The sequence below is a fragment of the Tiliqua scincoides genome, chromosome 1, assembly GCF_035046505.1.
Source record: "Tiliqua scincoides isolate rTilSci1 chromosome 1, rTilSci1.hap2, whole genome shotgun sequence".
In the NCBI taxonomy this organism is placed as follows: Eukaryota; Metazoa; Chordata; class Lepidosauria; order Squamata; family Scincidae; genus Tiliqua; species Tiliqua scincoides.
In genome coordinates, this window is record NC_089821.1 from 178,042,496 (window position 1) to 178,064,525 (window position 22,030).

General features: G+C 42.5%; 1 protein-coding gene across 5 annotated transcripts in view; it reads left to right on the forward strand.

Annotated features, from left to right (window-relative positions):
* The window catches only part of KCNQ5 (potassium voltage-gated channel subfamily Q member 5), a 371,159-nt gene that overhangs the window by 320,424 nt on the left and 28,705 nt on the right, over positions 1–22,030 (forward strand). For 2 of the 5 annotated variants that reach the window (XM_066609522.1, XM_066609525.1), the window contains exons 7-9: positions 1,196–1,291; positions 6,579–6,673; positions 10,544–10,570. In XM_066609522.1, coding sequence (XP_066465619.1) covers positions 1,196–1,291; positions 6,579–6,673; positions 10,544–10,570 — 218 coding nt within the window. Of the gene's footprint in view, positions 1–1,195; positions 1,292–6,578; positions 6,674–10,543; positions 10,571–15,714; positions 15,772–22,030 lie in introns of all 5 variants that reach the window. The other 3 variants (XM_066609520.1, XM_066609521.1, XM_066609524.1) reach the window with 3 other exon arrangements.

Genomic DNA, 22,030 nt, shown 5'->3' on the forward strand with positions numbered 1-22,030 from the left:
GTGGATCTCAGCAGCAGACATACACACTAGATCTTATCCCCTCCTTCCCAGCCTGGCCCAGCCCTAGAATCTCCTAGAATTTCCCAGAATCTCCTCTGATTTACATTAGCAAAAGAGCTGCTGTAGGTCTGAAGAGACCCATTGGAGACCAGGCAGCCTAAGAGGAGGTAAATAAAAAATATTACTTCTCCTGAGATGTCTGATTATTGGCCAAACTATGACATGTAGTACAGGCTGTGATGGTGTCACTGCACACTCTTGGCCAGCAGGGGATAGGACTGAGCTGTCAGAATGCTGTAGAAGTCAAGGTAAACAGTACTCTGTCCTCTTGAGCTTTTTAGTTGAATTATGCATATTCTCAACCTGTTTCACTTGAGCAGCCACAAGGTGGAGAAATCATTAATTGCATTGTTTCCATGTCTTGAAGACATGTTATTCCGCATTAATTATTAAAGTGAAACATTTGCCTTACAGCCTGTAGTCAAAGATGTTATTTTTGAGTTTTCTAAATTCAAAAGAAGTTATGTTCCAGTTGCTCACTATTGGTATTGAAGGAAATTGTATAATTATTTCTTGCTTAAATTTCTCTGAATATTCATCCCTGAAGAATAGACTTTCTTGCTGATACCCAATTGACACCTAGTAGTAGTGCACACAGCCTCTTCAAAAAGAATTATGAAGAAAAGGAGACATCATAAATGAAATCTTTTATATGTAACGGGCCAGTCCTATCCAAATTCCCAGCACCGGTGCAGCCACAATATAGTCCCTTACCTTGAGATGGCCTCTGTGATTGCCCCCCAACTGCAGGTTTCAGTGCATGCTGCATTGGCGCTGGAAAGTTAGATAGGATTGAACCTTATTTACTTAAATTGTGAAAAATGGAACAAACCCCTTTTACAAGTGGGTTAGAGATTTAACACTCTCTCCAGCTCACCTTTACATTTAAATGGCCCCCACTCCTCAAGTTATTGGAAATGGACTCAAACTCATCTTTTTTTGACCTATGCATTCAGTTCTTTCAAGATTGTGCCCAATATGTAATTTCAAATATTCATGCACATAACCATGTTTAGTTCCTTTGAGGGATGGGGCTTTCTATATAAGACTGCTTTATGATTTTAAAATATGTTTACTTGTAACTCTTACCAAAATTACTGTCCTGAACACAAGCATTTTTTGTACTGCACTCTAGGGCATTCTTGGGTCTGGATTTGCATTAAAAGTACAGGAGCAGCACCGTCAGAAACATTTTGAAAAAAGAAGGAATCCTGCTGCCAGTTTAATTCAAGTAAGTGGCAAAAGAATCAGATTTTTAAAAAATTCTTATTATAATACCTATTATGTTAAGTTTAAAAGAAATATATGCATTATTTGAATGATTTCACATTGTGCAGCATATTCAATAAACAGATTCACCCACTCCTGGTAGGAGTCATATGTACATGGAATCAGGTTTCCGCATACATGTCCATAGTTAGATAGGGAATCAGACATAAAAACTATGGTTCAGCAGGGATGGCACACATCTTTTTTTTTTAAAGAAGCTGAAATTGCACCAGTTTCACTACTTAATCAGAATAGGGGCTAGATTCTGTTCCTGCCAGTCCCGCCTCCCTGTCCAACAGCTGATTGGCATGCTTCTTACTTTTGAAAAGGGACCATGCACACTCAGCCCAGACACTCTGAGAGTGCTCTGTTGGATATCATCTGCCACTTCCCACTGAATTCAGCATTGAAACTCCCATTGATTTCAATACAGCTGGGTTGTGTTTGTTGTATTTGATATGTTTCAAGAGCAAGTGGTTCTTGGTTCTTTCAACAATTCTAAAAGAACTGGAAAGATACAATTTGATGTTTTGCATGCCACAATTTACAATATAGTTTTCTCAAAAACCCCAGAACTGATAAATAAATGACAGATTAAATGACAGCACAGCACACACTTACCCAAGTTCAGCTAATTCTCAGGAGTGAAATACTGATTGTGTGCCAAAGGTTAATACAGCCGTTTCAAATGAAGAGACCTCAGTCCAAAGAATTGCTTTATTACAATACAGTACAACATTTTGAATGACTGAACATAATAGCTTTTCCCTAAAATGATTAGCATCTTAGCAGTGGTGATACTGATTTGTAGAAGTGAAAATAAAATGCAATGTTACCATATTTGATGTCTTTAAGTGCTGCTTTGTAGGATTACATTTACTTTTAGTTGAATAGAATTCACTTTGCTGATTAGAGCTGCATGCTGTATGTTCCATTCTCTAGCTTTTTTCTTACCAGGTTAAATCAAGAACATTTTATACTTAAAAAAAAAAGTCCAGTATGCTGCCTAAAGGGAATTTTTTTTTAATGTGTAATATACAAGAAGCCCTGAACTGTTCCTGCATTGGCTTTTGATGGGCTTCCTGTGTGTATATGTATAGCTCCCATTATTCTTTGGAAAATTAAATCAAATTTCCACAAAAGGATTTTGGCAGCAGAAACAACTCACAAATTATGCTGGATTATGCTCATGAAATACATCTGCCAAACTCTCTTTGAGGGTCAATCAGTCATTCCCCAGCCTGCCGTGTCTGCTAGCCTTCAAGGAACAGGCTGAATAGTCAGAGCATTCCCACTCACAAATCAGAGCACAGTTGGGAGCAAAGACAATATGCTAGAACTGTTATGATCACATGTCTGCTGAACAAGCTTTAGTGAACAGTGCCTGGCCAACACAGGATTCTCCTTTGCATTGATAGTGATCACAGAGGGAGGAAAAATACTTACTGCTCTCCAAATCTCGGCAGAGTAATTTTTAAAATGCACATGCAAGGAGACAAAATCTGCAAGTTCTAGGCCTGCCTTGTTTTAAACCAGAAACACAAGTTAACAACTTTCATCTCACAGGCATAAAGGGAGTGGGGGGATGCACAAGCCCAACTATGGAATCTTATGTATGCCTACTCAGAAGTAATTTCCATTGTATTACTCCTAGAAAAGTGGGTATAGGATTGCAGCCCAAGGCTCCCAACAGTAATGCTAAACCATGATTAACCATTTCTGCCCAACATTGCATATATGCAACAGGGACCAAATGTGTACACCTGTGAGTTAAACCAAAATGGTTTAAATGGGTTAAACCATGGCTTTGCATGATGCCTGAACTCAGCTATACTCTAAAACAGTGATTTTCAGCCCATACGCTGCGGCTCATTGGTGTGCTGTGAAAGTCCACAAGTGTACTGAAGCAATTTGAAGTATAGTCTTGAAAATCACTGAAAATCTCTTCCGGGTTCTGTGGCTCTGTTTTTACAGCAACTGTCTGTGGCAGGGGTGTCCAAACTTTTTGGCAGGACGGCCACATCATCTCTCTTACACTGTGTGGGGGCTGGGAAAAAAGAATTCATTTACATTTCAAATTTGAATAAATTTACATAAATGAATATATTAGAGATGGAACTTATATGAATGCATGAAGGTCTTGCAGTACCTCAAGGCCAGTAAAAGGCCTTGCACAAAGCAAGACCAGCCTTTCTTTCACTGCCCCTGCTGTATCGCACTCATGGAACAGCCAGCAGTGGAGGGAGCCCTCATCCCACAGCTCATACAAGAGGTTGAACAGTTGCATCAGGTCAGCGTAGGCTCCAGCAAGTCTCCAGAGGGACAAAAGCTCATTGGAGACGGGACGCCCCATGGGCAGGATTGGGAATCCCCAGGGCCGCAAGTGGCCCCTGGGCCAGGGTTTGGGCACCCCTGGTCTGTGGTAACGAATTTTCTATACCTCTTTCTTTGCTGGCTCTGTTGGTGGAGGAAAAGGGACAGGCAATCCGCTACAACTGACAGTTGCCCTGGAAATAGAGCTGCAGAACTCAGACAATTCTCCTGGAAGTGACAGCCCAAGGGGCAAGGACCATAGAGAAGACCTCAGAGGTCAGTGTGCAGGGAGAAGAAATACCTTGAAAATTGGTGCTCTGTAGGCTTTTAAGTGCATTAGTCACAGCCATTTCAAAGGTAATCCAGAGAACTCGTTAATACTGTTTATTGGTGCTTCTCTTTATCTTATAGTTACATAAAATGGTCAGTGGTAACATGTTGGAGGGTTTTTTCTGCTTAGTCTAACGGCCTGATCCTAACTAAACACTGTCCGTAGGACATAGAAGCACTGACATGGGCTCCACTGCATCGTGCAAGCAGCCGGAGACCATGTGGGGATGGAGAGGGAAGTAAGGCTGCAATTCTAGGCATACTTCCCTTAGAGTAAGCCCCATTAAAGACAATGGGACTTACTTTTGAGTAGATACGCATAGGATTGTGCTCTGTTTTACTTGTACTTCTCTGCTCCCGTATGTTCCCAAAAGGGTCTGCTCAAACGTCCACCAGCTATTTAGCTGGTGCAGGTTCAAATACAGCAAAGGGAGTGTGTCAGAGACAAAAAGGTTAGAATATCAGTGGAGTTCTCCCCACTGATACCCACCCTTACCACCCTGGCATGTCTCTCATCCCCACAGGTGGCTTACCTGCACTGGCAATTTTCTTCTGGCGCTGCTCATAAAATGGCCACCAGCAGCATGCTGTGCCACCACTACCCATTTTATGGCAGTGGAAAGCCTTTCACCTGCTGTAAATGGCTCTGCATGCCAGCCTGATCCTAGCTGGGATTTTGGAATATAATTTGAAATACTTGGAAGAAAAGCCATTTTTCTAGAAGTGTTATTTACAGGAATGTTAATGCTATTCCTCATTATTTCAAATTTCATTAATATGGCTAGAAGGATATTTGTGTATGGTAGTGGTTAAGGTTAAGCGCCATGAATTTGTTAGATGCCCTTAGGTCTGCTGGGCCTTATATCTGAGGTATATAAAAACGCTATGCAAGTGGAGCCTGTTTATCCATGGATTTTTTATCCACTGATCTGGCTCAGTGTGGGTCCCCCAGACCTGCACTGAGCTACACTTGGCTCCACCTGAGCCCTCCAAAGGGGACCAGAACTGTGCTCCAGTCCCCTCTGGAGGTTTTTCTGAAGCCCACGGATGCAGTATGCATCTGTCCGCTGCCTCTGCGGGCTTCGGAATGGCCCAGAGAGGCAAAAAAAGCCTCTTCTGGTTTCCCAAAGGGGCTTCTCCAGGCCTCAAAATGTGTTATATGGTGCAAAAAGAAAAAAAGCCTCCCTTGAGTTCCCCTTGGTTTTTTTTTGCCTCTCTGGGCCATTCTGAAGCCCGCAGAGGCAGCGGGTGGATGCTCGCTGCTTCTGAGCGCTTCAGAAAGCCCTCTGGAGAGGACTGGAGTACAGCTCTGGTCCCTTTTGGAGACAGAAAGGGCAGAAAATCATGAATATGATTATCTGCAATTCTCGGAATCTGTGAGGGGTTTGAGACAGATCCGTTGCGGATACCAAGGCCCCACCTGTATAGTGGTTAAATATTATTACTATAATAAAATATATTCAGGAAAATAATTTTATTATTTAACACATTGTATTTTCTTATTTTCATATGTTCAATGGCAAGAAAAAATATATATTTGTTGGTGATAAATATTTACCAAATCTATTTGCCATTCACATAGCTTTGAAACCTGATTTTTGTTTTAAAAGTATCAGCATTGAAATTACTGCACAGTGCTCTTTGCCTAATATTTCATTGTGATGCAGATTTCAAGAATTCTGAAGGTGCATAATAAATCAGCCACACATTCTTTGTACTTTTCTGCACATGAAATACGTTTGTAGGTCGACACTTGCCATATATCATATGGACCAGGAGAGGTCAGCAATAGATTTTCCTTGTTAGGAGCCAATGATGAAAATGTATATGCTTCTTAAGAATATGTTCTGCAGCATCTTTAACTATGCTCCTTTTGGGATAGAGAACCACTTAGTTATTTGATTTTCTCTATAAACAGCTTTGTGAACTTTTTTTGTTGAAAAGTGGTATGCAAATACTCATTATGATGATGATGACGACAAAAATACAGTTTGATAACACACTGCTTGTGGCACTGGTGCCAGTCTGAAGAGAAACACCTAAAACCCATCATGCTCATCAAAGATAATGTAGCAAAATGTGTGCTTAAAGACTTTGTAGGAAGGCACGTATATTAGTGAGCCTTGTAGCCCACATATATAGTAGTCCCATCTGTTGAGCATTTGTTAATGTTGAAGTAGTCCCATTTGTTAATGCAAATGCTCACAACCCAATCTTCATTGCATTTTGTTAGCATAACTGTACAAAACTAATTATTTAAGCAGTGTTAACAGGTATTGCTTCCAGCTTGAAAAAAACACCAATCTCCCATAATAACGGTGCTACTTTCATTTCATGTATTGTTGGCTCCTTTGTGCTTTTCTATTGTTTCCTCAAACCAGGCTACGTGGCGGTTTTATTCTACTGATTCCAGACGAACAAACCTGACAGCCACCTGGCGATATTATGAAAGTATTCTTCCATCCCTCAGGCATGTATCAGTGCTATGAATGATACAAAAAAGCCATGACTTGTATTGGTTTACTAATATGCTTTTCAATTTTTGTTTCATCCCCTGCTCCCTCTTGCCTTTTTTTTCCTTCCTTTATCATATATCCTGCACGTAGTGTGTATGGCGTAGTTATGCGGCTGATGAGAAATCAGTTTCCATTGCTACCTGGAAGCCTCATTTGAAGGCCTTGCATACCTGCAGCCCTACAAAGTAGGTAAAAATATGGCAGCTGATGCTATACTTGATGTGTGTTCAAGCTTATAAAAAAATCAGTGTATAGTTTGTCTTGTTCTTTACCCGTCTCTTTCTCTTTCCCCTGCCCTGCCCTGCCCATTTCCTTTCAATTCCTTTCATTAAGGAACTCAGCTAGCAAACAGGGTCAATTATACATTATTCAAGTATTATAAGATAAATCTAATTTCCATTTTCTGTTGCTTCTAAAACATTATTACAATAAGCCAATAGTTGGGTTTTTCTCCCAAGTCCTCAAAACCCTGCTGAAAGTTAATCTTCTAATAGTATCTACAAAACATTGTTTTTGACTCAGTTAATGCTAATTCATCCAGCTTCACTGCAGAGGTATAGAAGCTTATACCTGCTGACTTCAATTGGTTATTCGTTTTCATGACTTATACTAATAGTGCTTCAGATGGAAGAGAAAACAGGTTTTCTTCAGCTTTGCAACTTGAATGCTTAGCTGTAAATCAGCATTTCCCCACTGAGGTCATTGGGCCACACTAATTTATACCTATATAAATTTTAGCTTCTGCATAAGTCCGGAAAAAGATACAAGGAAACTCATGAAGTTGTTAACTCACTGTGGGCCCCAATGCTATGCTTGCCAGTCCATAGCACACAGCCCTACTGATGGAGTATGTGCTGCATTCTATGGGAGGGGGGCAACCAGACAGCCTAGTCGCTTGGTCTTCAATAGGTCACCTTGGAGCTACATCAGCTGGCATGTCTGAAAAGATGGGGCAGTTCAGGGCGGAGAAAGGGGACAGGATCTCGGTAAGCACGACTGTCACCAAGATCTGCCCCCCCAAAATGCCCCTGCCCAGCCTTCTCCCCACCCCAAACCACCCAATCTTCCACCAAACCATCCTCCCTGCCAACCTATGTGCTGAGGCAGAACATCTGTGATCCACAGTTGGGGCCTCCAGCCATTTGCTCTTGCATCCTTTGCACACACCACAGTGGCATGACTTTGCACCTTCAGTTCTGAGACTTGTGGTGGTGGATTGTGCAATTGGATAAGATTGAGCTGTGTGACTCACTCACTCACTCACTCACTCACTCACTCACTCACTCACTCAATGTTTAGACCAGGGGTGCTCAAACCCCGGCCCGGGGGCCACTTGCGGCCCTCGAGGTCTCGCAATGCGGCCCTCAGGGAGCCCCCAGTCTCCAATGAGCCTCTGGCCCTCTGGAGATTTGTTGAAGCCTGCACTGGCCCAACACAACTTCTCTCAGCTTGAGGGCGACTGTTTGACCTCTCGTGTGAGCTGTGGGATGAGAGCTCCCTCCACTGCTTGCTCTTTCATATTTGTGACGCAGCAGTGGCAGCAAAGGAAAGGCCAGCTTTGCTTTGTGCAAGGCCTTTTATAGGCATTGAGCTATTGCAAGACCTTCATTCATTCATATAAGTTCATCTTTAATATATTCATTTATGTAAACGTATGTAAATTTATTCAAATTTTATATGTAAATTAATTCTTTTTTCCCCCGGCCCCCGACACAGTGTCAGAGAGCTGATTTGGCCCTCCTGCCAAAAACTTTGGACACCCCTGGTTTAGACTATAGTGAAGTATTTTGTACATTCTCTATTTCTTAATGGGACAGAAGCGTAAAACATTACTGCCCTATCCTTATTGTCAATTGAATTCCATGCATTTCCTCTTCATGGGAAAATGTCAACAATAAAATTTGTCCAAGGACTATTCTTTATTCTCATTCTTATTCTGAACTATACTGCAATGAACTACTGGAAATATTCCTTTTCAAGGAAAGAGAATATTACCACTATTAAGTTATGACTATGAATATTAAATTCCTATATTTATTGGAAATGTGGATAAGAATAATAGACACGTAGTCAACATTTCATCTGAGACAGCTCAATTCATCTGAATGTAAAATTTGGTCAATAGAAACATGCTTGTTGCTCAGCTCATGCTGCAGAATTGACAGAATTTCACATTAAAAGAAGAATAATCAAATGTAACTCTCCATGTTTTCAAAAAGCAATAAATCAAACTGCCCATGCTTCTAGATAGGATAGCAACAACATGGTTGGAAAGGGATGAACATAACAGGGGCTTTGCTTTAGCTACACCACATTTCTTGAATTCTCTTCCTTTGGAAACTTAGCAATGTCTGAGCCTAAGCATTTCCCAAGTGGAGTCAACTAGTTTTTTATCATGTTTTCATATGGCACAGCAATTGTCATGATTTTTTTCAGTTTAAGGGCGCAATCCTAACCAACTTTCCAGCACTGACTTAGCTGTGCCAATGTGGCGTGCACCGCTCCCTGCAGTGGGGAGGCAGTCAAGGGGGCTTCCTCAAGTTAAGGGCATATTTGTTTCCTTACCTTGGGTCTGCATTGTGGCTGCACCAGTGCTGGAAAATTGGTTAGGATTGCTCCCTTAAACTGTCACTTATACATACTGAGCTATAGGAACAGGAGAAAATGGTACACAAACCAGTTCTGAACCCAAGTTCTTTATACTGTGTTCTCTTCTGTTGAGATTTTGCTGCATGCTGACCTTCCTTGAAAACAGTATACATGAGGCTCTTTGATTGTGTACAGAATGTTATTAGTACTACAGATATGACTGAGGGCCCAATTCTATCCAACTTTCCAGCACCAGTGCAGATGCAATGCAGCCCCAAGGTAAGGGAACATTTGCTCCCTTGTTGAGGAGACCTCCATGACTGCCTCCCAACACAGGATGTAGCATATGCCCTATTGGCACAGCTGCATCAGCACAAGAAAGTTGGATAGGATTGGGCCCTGTGTGTAAGAAAACATGGTTGTCACCTCAGTTGTATGGAGCAGACTTTCATGCATCAAGACACACACACACACACACACACACACACACACACACAGAATCACTTTCTTTTTCATGTTCCCTTAACTCATTGATTCCCAAATTGTGTGCCATGGCACCCATGGGGGTTGTGAGATGTCCCCAGTGGCTTCTTTATCCTGGATCTCCTGGGCACTGCCATCTTGCCCATGCCAAGAGCATGCAAAATTCTCACACAATCTAGGGGGATTGCTGGCAGCTATCTTTTCCTCCTGTGGCACAGTGCTGCCACAACAGGGCACCATGAAAGAAGGGTGCCATGACCAGGGTAAGTTTAGGAACCACTATCCTAACTGGATAAACGCAGAAAGCTGGTTTGTGAACTCTAAATGATTGACAACAAACTCATAAGTGATCCAAGTGTGAATCCTAAAAGCTTCCAAGTAAAGATAGTTTGTAAACTTCTCAGAAATAGTAATATTAATACATGATATTTATGACAAATATACGTTAGTATTTAAGGATATAATTTTATAAATCTGTTTTGATGTAAAAAAGTTGAACAGTAGTCCAAAATATATTATAATGTAGTTCTGGAAAACAGTACAGTGGAAATCCACTACCTAAATTGTCCTTTGCTGAGGTCTCAAGTCCCAGTTATTAAGTCAAACCTATTCATAACAGCAGACACCTTTATCTAACAAAAAGCCCACAGCTTTGTGTTATCTGTATCTCAGAACTGCATTTTGCCTGCATAAGTGCTTTGCCAATTCACTCTGTGGTTGTACATTCTAAGCATGTTGAGCATGTATTGTGATAATGTTTGATTTTTTTTTCCTGACGTCATGGTAGTTTTGAGTCCCTGCTTGAATGTTTTGTGCTTGCTTTGTAACATGTTATTATTAAACACGTTAATTTAATTAACGCATCCAACTGTAATTTTGTGTGTATCTAACACTATTTGTAACAACATCATGAAGGTGACTGCTAGCATAACAAGTTTCTTTCCTCTCCACATCTTCTCTCTTCCATTCTTTGACATCTGAAGGAAGGATCAAGGGGAAGCATCTAGCAGGTTCGTTGTGTTTCTATTTGTGCCATCTATAACTTTCAAATCTAAAATTTTATTGGGGTGTGTACATCTTTGGGAGTGCAGGCTCAAAATACATTGGCCTCAAACCAAGTAAATAAAAGCCATACTCAGATCAAATTACCAAAAAGAGAGAACCATAGAAAAGCCTTCTAATTTTTACAGTCAAATTTTTATTGTGAAAGGATGGAATGTTGCTCAACATCCTCCACAGACACCTTGCAACGTTTTCCTATTTAATATTAGATCCTACGACTAGCATAGGTGGCCTAGCAAAAAACCTCTGAATTAAGACTTTCAAGATATCTGTCTAATAAGATCTAGAAGGGTGTTTCCTTGCAAAACATAAATTTGAGTCAGCTGCTAAAGAAGGGACATGGCTGCTTTTTCCCTGTACATATACCTTTTTAAATCAACATTTTATTCAGAAGTTACAATTTTACAAGATACTTTATGAAATATACCATATTGTCTTTGCAAATCTATTACAGCATTGTCAAATCTAAATTCATGTCAATACACTTTTGGTGCCATCTCATTTTGAATGTACTATTTGTTGTGGCCTCTTTAATAAAGTTCATTCTTTATGCTTAGTGACAGGATCAGAGTGTAGTTCAATATCTACTGATTATGGCTAAGAATTGTCTAGCTTAATTTTGCAAAGTTACTCCATTTGATTAACTGATAGTTAATCAACTTAAAATTAATCTGTAATAGTGCAGACATTTTTAGAGGCCGAGGAATGGGTCATATGATTGCAAGTGTTTCCATTGCTATCACAAGTATTTTACTGTTCTTCTGCATTAGAAGCTATTAAAAGTTTGCCTTCTAAGGGTTCCTTCCTCCTGCAGAAGGAGTCTTACTACAGAAGGAAGGAAACCTGATGATACAACCCCATATGTTGTAGGGCGGGGCACATGACTAGCATCACAGATCTGCATGTTTGAAACTATTATACTAAAATAGCTCTGTTCCTGCCATACTAGCTTTAGGATTTTGCAAACAGGTTCTCTTCCATGTGCATGTCTGGGGGGATGCAGTCCCTTTCCTATGCGCTTGCTTCAGTTCTAGTTAGAGAATAACTATTACTGCTTCAGAGTACTGATGCCCAGGAAGGAATGAGGGAATATTTCTACCTGCTTAGAAGGCAGTCAAGACAAAGGCAGAATCTAGAATATAATCGAATCGAGGAACAAGCCACCATCCTCCAAATCCTAGCTGCAAAAGCCTTATAACAAGGGTTATAACCTGATAGGCAGTCTAATCCTCTCCAAGGCATACACCGTCAGGTCTTGTGATCTGTCAGTGCAAGTCCCAGAATGATGGCACAAAACCTGCTCAGTTCTGCTGGCATGGCTGCCAGAGCAAACAACCAGAAGCCTTGTGTGGGCAACAGAGGCCTGCTGAACCTCTTCCATCCTATGCTGCTGCCAGTAAATTGGTAGCAGGGTAGAGGAGGGGAGGGCGATGAGCAGTTTGTGGTGAGGAGCAGAACGAGTTGGGGGTGGGAGAGGAGAATCTAAGTGGCAGCAGCGTATGCGAAGACCCTATCTTCCTTTTTCTGGCCAAAAATACCCGACTCTCCTTGGACTTAATGCCAGCTAAATAGCTGGCATAAGTCCAAAGGGATCCATTGGAGACCAGGACACATTCAGGGAGGTAAGCAAAAAAGACTTAGGGTCCAATCCTCTCTAATTTTCCAGTGCCGGTGCTGCTGTGCCTATAGGGTATGCACTACTTCCTGTGTTGCAGTCACCAAGGCCTCCTCAAGGTATGGGAACATTTGTTCCCTTGCCCCGGGGCTGCATTGTGGTTGCACCAGTTCTGGAAAGTGGGATAGGATTGGGCTGTCACTTGCCTCTGCTGGATCATCTGGTGACCCCCCACCATAGCATACAGCACGTGCCCCATCAGCTGTGCTGTGTGCTACAGGCTGGTGGCCAGTAGGATTGTAGCACTGAAGGGGGTAGTATCTGGTGCAACTTACTCAAGCTGGGTGCCACTACTTTCTGCCTCCAACATACCCCAGCCCTGCCTTAATTCGCTCACCCTGACGACGGACCAACATCCTCTGCCACACATAGGGTCATCCCTTCTCTTTGCAGTGGTGACCTAGAAGCAACACTGTAAAGCATGTACCAGCACCAGAAAATAAGTTCCAGCAGCAGCAGTACCCAATAGGATTGAGTCATAAGTTATCAGCATGAGATACTGTTCTTAGGCCCAATTCTTAACCAGCTATCCTGCACTGGCATAGCTGTGTCAATGGGATGGGTACTGCATCCTGAAGTTGGGTGGCACTAACGAAGGCTTAGTCAAGGTAAGGGAATGTTTGTTCCCTTACCTCAAAGCTGCATTGCCCTTATGTTGGTGCTGGAAAGTGGGTTAGAATTGTGCCCTTAGCTAGTTAAGTTCCTTTACTCTTTCAAATAAAATACATTGATGATAGGAACTGCTTTCATAATGTGGTCACAATATGGAAGGGCTTGAAATGGTTACCCCATGGCAGCTGCCTATTGGAGGCCAATTCTCCTTTAATAAAAGTTTTACTGATGGCATTTGTAATTAGAATATAATTACAATGATAAATAATAAACAGAGGCACTGACAAATGCTGACATATAACTTTGAAAATATATTTCTACCCTTCTTAATATATTTGTAACACCTTACAATAATAAATCTATGAATTATCATCATTTCATGATATTAAAGTTTGGCCTAAACCAAGCTGAAGTGACACCCAAAGGAGCATCATATTCTCCCCCCCCCCCCATTAAAATTTTTTGTTTGCATATGCATCAGCATGTGCACCGCTCAATCCTACTTTTCCCCCTCCCCAACTGCTACCACCACCTTGCCTGCCTGGCAGCTTCTTGTAAACAAGCTGAAATAATAAGCTACCCTTATTATTTTGTTCTTGAAAGCAAGCTGAAAACAGGAGTGTACTGAGAATAAAAATGTTCTCTTCTGCTTCCAGGACACTTTGCCCATCCTGTTTTCAAGGAGCAGCCAGGCGAGCCAGGAGGTGTCAGCAGCAGTGGAATGCTCCCAAAATGTGCTTCCTTAGCTCTGCTGTCTCCTCCATGTTCACCCAACTGCTTCTTCAATAGAAGTTCTTTGGAAGAAGAGACTGGGCATGTTGGGAGCAGGCAAGGACACCCTCTTCCACTCACAGCACGCTCATCCAGCCTCTTGAGGAGGCAGGCAGGCAAGAAGGATGAAACAGAGGTGGACTCCTCCTGTTTTGAGCTCTCCTGAGAGAGGAGCCGTAAGATCAGGATCGCAGCAGTCTCCTGTAGCTTATTTTCCAAGATCCACTACCATGACTGCTTATGGTGAGAGCAGTGGAAGAAGAGGTGGCTTGCTGCTGCTCTAGGCCTGTTCTTGCTTGCTGTCAGCAAGTAAGAAGAGGATTGGAGCACAGAGTGAAGCACCTGGGTGGGTGGTGAACAAGCATGCACAGGCTGCCAGGTAATCCTGCCCATTAATCATCTTCCCCAGCCTGCTACTCTGAAGCAGCCACTTTGCCCAGCCCTGCTTAAACTACATTCATATTCTCAAAACCTGTTCTCAGTACCCCCCATGTGGCATGTTTCCATGCCACCATTAAATATTCCTGGATATGGATTGCATATAATAGAAACATAAATATGATGAGCCCTCACATACAAAGTAGTTTGCTGTTTAGTGTAACAAGTGTGCAGATTATGGGAGAAAGATAGGGTGTCCTTAATTAAATCCACCAGCCATATTCTCAGATTCCCCTTAGTTTTAACCAAATTTTGGCTCCTTCTGTGTCCTTCTAAAATGAATAGATGGGGGAGGGCTGTCACAAAAAAAGGGGACCAGATCCCCTCCACCCCTGTAATTTTAGCAATGGGTGACATTATCACATGAATTGTCATATCTTGAGAAGCTACCCTTATTATTTTGTTTACTCATTTGCTTTTTGTCCCACTTTTCAGAAATACAGTCAAACAATACTCTTAGCAAAACAGTGTACAGGGATTACCTAATGACTATGTGTTCTCTTATGCTGACGTGTTAACAGATTTCCTCAAATTCACTCTCTTTTTTTATAACAAGGTTTTAGACTCTCTCCATTTAATTGGTGTTGTATGTTCAGAAAATAAGACTGTGACCCTCAAAGAGGTTTAAATATTTTTAGGACAGATTATTATGCATAATCAATATAGTTTATGCCAGTGGTTCCCAAACTTTTTAGCACCAGGACCCACTTTTTAAATGATACTCTAGTTTGCCAGGTTTACCAGCCTTTAAAAAACAAGATCTAGAAAGAATATTTATTTGTAAGTAATAATAACCAGAAAAAAGACTCTCAAACATTTATCTCCCTATATATTTACATACTTGCAAACTGCAGGAGCTCAGCTCCTTGCCGGGCAGTTAACAGCTATCTTGAAAACTGCAGGAGCTACAGTATCTGATTTTTAAATAGCCTCAGGGCTTGAGGCAATTAGTTATCTGATCTTTCCATTACCCATTAGCGACCCACCAAAAATCAGGTCACAACCCACCAGTGGGTCCTGACCCAGTTTGGGAACTACTGGTTTATGCCCTTCAGATTAGAAATCATATACTCTTGTATTTTATATGATGTAAAGTATGTTCTGTACAAAAGTAAACCATTTCTACACATTCTGAGTGAACTTCATGCTTTGAAAAAGACTTTGCTTAAGAGTTAGAAGCATACATATCTCTCACATAAGATTTGTGCTGAAACTTTTAACAGATTATAAATTCATCACAATCCTTAGCAGAGAAATTAGTTTTACTCTGTTAGGAATATAGGTTTATCTGTCCTGTTACATTTGCATCCTAATCCTGAATTCCAAACACTCCCATCACATATTGCAGGAATATTGTCTTATATGAATATTTAGGAAAGGTCAGCAATTTGAATGGCTTTTCCAAATAAATTATTGTATTCAGAATTCTGATTTGTTTCTGATTTAGTCAATTGAATTTAAAAATTGACTTGTTAATTGTTTGGCTTGTTAATTCTAAAATTGGTGGTAGTTTGATTTGGCTTACATGGGAAACCTAACCCTTTTCCTCATATGGAATGCTTAGTAACATAATCCTCTATTTCCCCTCACTCCTAGTAAGCTTTATAGTAATAAACAGAAGCTCTTCAGGATGTACACCTCTCGGAAACATAGGTATCCAGCATCCTGTCTATTCACATGATATTTGGGAATGCCAACTAACATCAGGTGCATGAAGAGTTTATTTCCCTTAATGTTTTCCAGTTTTTAACTCTTCAAAGGGTTCTTTCATGATTTGGGCTGGGTTCCCCTTCCGCTGCCTCTGCTGCCACAACTGCTTTCCTTATTGCTTGCTGCCTGCAATTTTATACCAAAACAGCAAAATAAAATACAAAAAAATACCACCATTGTCTCTTATGATTTTGTGTAGTAATACTTCAGGTATCCATGCAATGAGGCAACTACAAATTTGCAGTGTACCTTGGTATTTAGCTGTATGCTTCTGCTTTAGATGCTTAAGCTAAGAAAGAGTCATAAGATTTAAATAAATAATTTTTTTCTGAGTCAAAGAATTGTTGCAGTAATAGTATTTATGTTTCCATATTTGGCTAAAATGTTAGGAAAAATAATCACACACCACAGACAGCGCCATGAGGATCATGGAAATCCTGCAGTTCTGAATAACCCCTGTGGCTCATCTTGAGAGGACTGTGGTAGGCCAGCCCCAGCATATAAGGTTGCATGTTTACTCCAGCTGGAATCTATTGACCTCTTTGTCACTTTCCAAAAATAGTAATTCCAGTTTGAGGGTCTCCTGGGGAAAATCCATCCAAATCTCTGCCAAATACTAGTGACATCTATTTTTCTAAGAGTTTAATATAAAATCAAAATGTCTTTAGAACTAAAACAAAAACAGGGAAGCAAAAATAATATAGGGTGTTCTGTCTCTTTTCAATCTTAACATAGACCAGTGTTTTTCAACCAGTGGTATCACTGGTGGTGCTTGAGGTTGTGTCTGGTGGGACCCTCCAGACCTCTGACGCCTGACAGCAAAACAAGCAACGCAGTGCGACAAGCACTGGTAGGAGGTTCGGCTCAGCAGGCAGAGCTTCATGCTTTTCACGTGCTTGAAAAAGCCCACCTGTCTGCCCTGAGCCTATTACTACGTAGAGTGTGTTGCAATGCATCTGGCTTCCAATCTGGAAGTAACTGGCAAAGACATAATCACAAATTACTTCTGGTGGTACTTCTAATAGGTGGACAAATGTTCAGGGGACAAATGATTAGATAACACAGACTAACTGATTATATCAGGTAAAAACTCATAAGAAGGTAATAATTGAAAACAAGATGTTCCCAATGCCATTCCTCTGTATGACCCATACACTTTGAACATGATGCTTTATGGATTCCATCTTAAGGCCTAATCACACATTAGTCACTACACTGGTGTCGGAAAAAGCAGTTCTGTGGAAATTGCTCCACACTGCAAGTAATTTGTATGAAACTGAACACATGTGGTTCCAGCAGTTTTCACCTGGCATTGCAACCTTCTTTTTTGTGGTTTGTGATATGGTGAAATACAACCTCCAAATGCACACATTTGCATTTTCAGTGTGTGAATCAGACCTATGGCTACTGATACAGGCTACCTCATATCCCGAAAGCATTGGCTATGATTCTGCTAAATTAACGCTATCCTCCCAGATTTTTTTGCAGCTTTGCAATGGTACCACAGTGACCTCTAGTGTATTGAAAGTATACAGGTAAAACAAATACAGATGAAAAAATGAATATAGAAATCTGAAGTGTAGGATTATAAGACACACACAACAACAGATGTTTTACAGTGCAATCCTATGCATATCTACTAGAAGTATACCTCACTGTGTTTATTCCCAGGAAAGTGATTACAGTCTTAGAAGGGAGAAGTAGTGTGAGCTTGCTCAAATTCTAGCAACTTGAAGCCAAATTCAAGTCACTTCTTGCAAAAGATACACAGTTTTAGCACTGATCCTCATTCATTACCTTGCAATCAAGTCTTAGCCTTGAGCTATCTAAGATTGCAATCCTATCCACACTTTCCTGGGAGTAAGCCACAGTGGGACTACAGTGAAACTTGCTTCTGAGTAGACAGGCATAGGAATGGGCTCTAACTGCTCAGGTCCAGCATACGCGTATATTCTTAGGCTGCAGTCCTGTACACACTTTCCTGGGAGTAAGAATCATTGAACATAATAGGACTTACTTCTGAGTAGACACTCATTGGCTTGTGCTGAATTTATAATTCCTTTGCAAGCGAGTTATACAATAGGTGCCTAGATTAGGAAGTACAGTATGATTTTACTCTATACCGTTTAACCTTAAAGAATGGAATATGAAACATACAAAATGGTTTTGCTTTTTAGCAGGCATTTAGTAATGTGAGCTAAATGGACTAAAATTATTCAGGGGATGGACAGAGTGGATAGAAAGATGCTCTTCACCCTCTCACACAACACCAGAACCAGGGGACATCCACTAAAATTGAGTGTTGGGAGAGTTAGGACAGACAAAAGAAAATATTTCTTTACTCAGCGTGTAGTTGGTGTGTGGAACTCCTTGCCACAGCATGTCATGATGGCATCTGGCCTAGATGCCTTTAAAAGAGGATTGGACAAGTTTCTGGAGGAAAAATCCATTACAGGATACAAGCCATAATGGGCATGTGCAATCTCCTGATTTTAGAAATGAGCTACATCAGAATGCCAGATGCAAGGGAGGGCACCAGGATGCAGGTCATGTCTTGTGTGCTCCCTGAGGCATTTGGTAGGCCACTGTGAGATACAGGAAGCTGGACTAGATGGGCCTGTGTTCTGATACAGTGGGGATGTTCTTATGTAAATACAAAGGTTCCGTGTCTTTATTTCCATGAAGCACGCAACCATGCACTATGACTGATGTTCCTGTATCAGATACAGTTTTCTAGGACAGGTGTCCAAAGTTTTTGGCAGGAGGGCCACATCATCTCTCTGACACTGTGTCGGGGGCCAGGGAAAAAGAATTAATTTACATTTAAAATTTGAATAAATTTACATAGATTTACATAAATGAATATATTAAAGATGAACTTATATGAATGAATGATGGTCTTGCAATAGCTCAAGGCCTATAAAAGGCCTTGCACAAAGCAAGGCTGGCCTTTCCTTTGCTGCTACTACTCCATCACAGATGTGAAACAACAAGCAGTGGAGGGAGCCCTCATCCCACAGCTCATGCAAGTGGTCAAACAGTTGTCCTCACGCTGAGAGCAGTTGCATCGGGCCAGTGTGGGCTCCAACAAATCTCCAGAGGGCCAGAGGCTCATTGGAGACTGGGGGCTCCCTGAGGGCTGCATTGAGAGGCCTCGAGGGCTATAAGTGGCCCCCCAGGGGTCGGGGTTTGGGCACCCCTGTTCTAGGAGATGCATGCCAAACGTATACAGCTGTGTTTTTTTTAAGTTTACTGAATCCCCTCACACAAATGAAATACAGATGGAAAAAATGAATATAGAAATCTGAAGCGTAGGATCATAAGAGACACACAACAACGGCAGGTTGTGTATGTGCAACCTCCTGATTTTAGAAATAGGCTATGTCAGAATGCCAGATGCAGGGGAGGGCACCAGGATGCAGGTCTCTTGTTATCTGGTGTGCTCCCTTGGGCATTTGGTGTGCCGCTGTGGGATACAGGAAGCTGGACTAGATTGGCCTATGGCCTGCTCCAGCAGGTCTGTTCTTATGTTCTAAGACAGAGGGAAGTTTGCAGATGGTACCGAGGATTGCTGTTCAGTTGATGGGTTTTGTCTAAATCTGAGTTAATGCCCAACTTAGTGAGCTGCACCAGAACCTCTGCCAACCTTTTTCTTTTATTAAGATGGATTTTTTAAGAGAAAGAAAATGAGAGTAAAGCACAAAGATTTAGCTTGAGGAGAGGTAAAGCAAAGTATTCAGGGAATACAGTTCTATCTTAGCTTGCGCTGGAATGGGGAGGACGGCAGGCCTGCCTCATATCCAGCCCGAGTTTGGGGCTGAAAGCAACTCAGCCTGGGGCAGGGAGATTCCCCCTTACCCTGGGGAGAGCTACTGCAGCCCCAATAGGTCTACTCAAACCTGTGCCATCTAAAGAGGTGGCACAGATCTGAGCGGCCCAGAGTTGTCCCAGGCTGCCCAGGAATGGGGTCAGGTCCTGGGTCAAGTGCTGGGTCCTGGCCCCATCCCCCCCAACTTTCCTGCTGCCAGCCCAAGGGCCTATCCGCCACCCGCCCTCCCCCCCAGCCCCCTGCGCCGGCCAAGCTCAGCCAGCGCAGATCTACCTTCCTCTGTCAGCACAAAGGCCTGATGCACCCTCCATGGACTGGTGCATGTCCCTGCACTGGCCTGTCTGACACTCAAGAAGGCACAAACATGCTTTGTGGCATATTTGCAGCCAGCCCAGCGCAATCTTAGAATTGCTCTCTCAGAAAGAGAAAAAAATAATTTAAAATAGAAATTAAGTCTTACTATGCAGGTCAGGACTTCTCAAAGTGGGGTGTCGTGATGCCCCAGCCTGAGGGCCCTGGCCTCTGCTCCCTTAAGGGGCGGGGGCAGGGGGGAGGCAGTGACGAGATCCCCAGGATTGCATTGTTAAAGTGACTGCAGGGATTGGCATTTACTTACCAGTCGCTGCAGCAGCATCCTGGGGGTGCAGGGAGCCCTGCGTGAGTGTTGGCAGGACTCCCCAGCCTTCTAAAAGTGAAAGCAGAGTGATTGCGCTCCACTTCCAGTTTTGCAGAAACGCAATCACTCCGCTTTCACTTTCTGGAGGCTGGGGAGCCCTGCAGACGCTCGCGCAGGGCTCCCCACACCCCCAGGATGCTGCTGCAGGGACTGGTAAGTAAATACCATTCCCTGCAGCCACCTTAGCAACATGATCCTGGGGATTGCGTCGCTGCCTTCCCTCTGCCCCTGTTGCCTTCCCCACTCCCCTACAAGGACTTACTGTGGTCCTCAAACTCCCTGGGCGTTTGAGAACCACAAATGTAGGTTGAAATTAAAGGTGAGTCTCCAGTCAGAAATGGTTGATGACTACTAGACCTAGAGGACTGTCAGCTGCAGGGTGTCCTTGGATACAAAGATGGAGGATTAAGGATTGAGCTGGCTCTTTCCTGTCTTTTGTGCTCCTCATAGAAGCAGGAGACCAAAAGTCTGGACAAGAGGGACAGGTCCGACAGATAGAGTATATTGGCTCCTTTGCTGCTTGTTAGCCAGTGGCCCAACTTAGCCATTCACTTCTCCAGCAAAGAAGGCCATCCTTTCTTACCTTGTTCAACATAAAGGAGATATCGGCAGGATTGTGGGAAAAGAATATGAAGGGCCTGACAAAAGTGCTCAGTAAGAATGAGGACTCACATCTGGAGTACTCCATGCTGAACCACCTTTTGAACTAACTCCCTCCCATTTCCCCCCCTCCAATATTGCCACCTATCCGCCACCCCATCTGTGTGCCCATGTACACACATACCCATTCAGTGTAATCCCCCCCCAAGTATACACCATCAGTGATGCATGTTGGGTATCACATTTACCCAATCACTGGCCTGGCAGCTCCTTCCTCTTCTCAAATGCATCCACTTCCAAGATTCCTTTCACCAGTGAACAAGTGGCAGCAGTGGTGGATGTCAGACAAGATAAGTGCAACTCATGGGACAGTGGCAGTTTACCTCCTTCTCCATTGTCCAGTACCATCATTTCTTCTAGTGGTTCGCAAAGAATATACTGGGAGCTTCCGTTAGCATAATTCTACTAGTGTGCAAGAAGATAATAGGGACAGCCACCAGGCAGGTAGCAGCTGGGGTAAGTGCTGAATGAGTTCCTGATACAGGTTATCCCTCACCAATTTGCTGCCTGGCCCAGTCCACCAACTAAGGTTTTCAACTCAACTCATAGTGGAGATAGCACTCTCCACACCACTTAGGACGCAATCCTAACCCCTTATGTCAGTGCTTTCCAGCACTGGCATAGCTGTGCCAATGGGACATGTGCTGCATCCTGCAGTTGGGTGTCACTCACGGAGGCCTCCTCAAAGTAAGGGAATGTTTGTTCCCTTACCTCAGAGCTGCATTGCCCCTATGTCAGTGCTGGAAAGCACTGACATAAGAGGTTAGGATTGCACCCTCAGAAATGCTATCAATCCCCAGATGAACTAACAAGTGGGTAACATCTAAAAAGAGGGCTCCAAACTATAAACAGGCCAGTGTTCCTGGATAAACGCAACAGGAAGCTACGATCCCATGATTTACAGAAGCAGGACATACAGAACCATGATTCTAAGATTCCAGTATGAAAGAGTTGAAGATAATAAGGACAAGACAGATCTAGCCTGGAGAGTAAAGCCAGCCATCCAAACACACCAAAGACGTGCTCAAATTACAGAG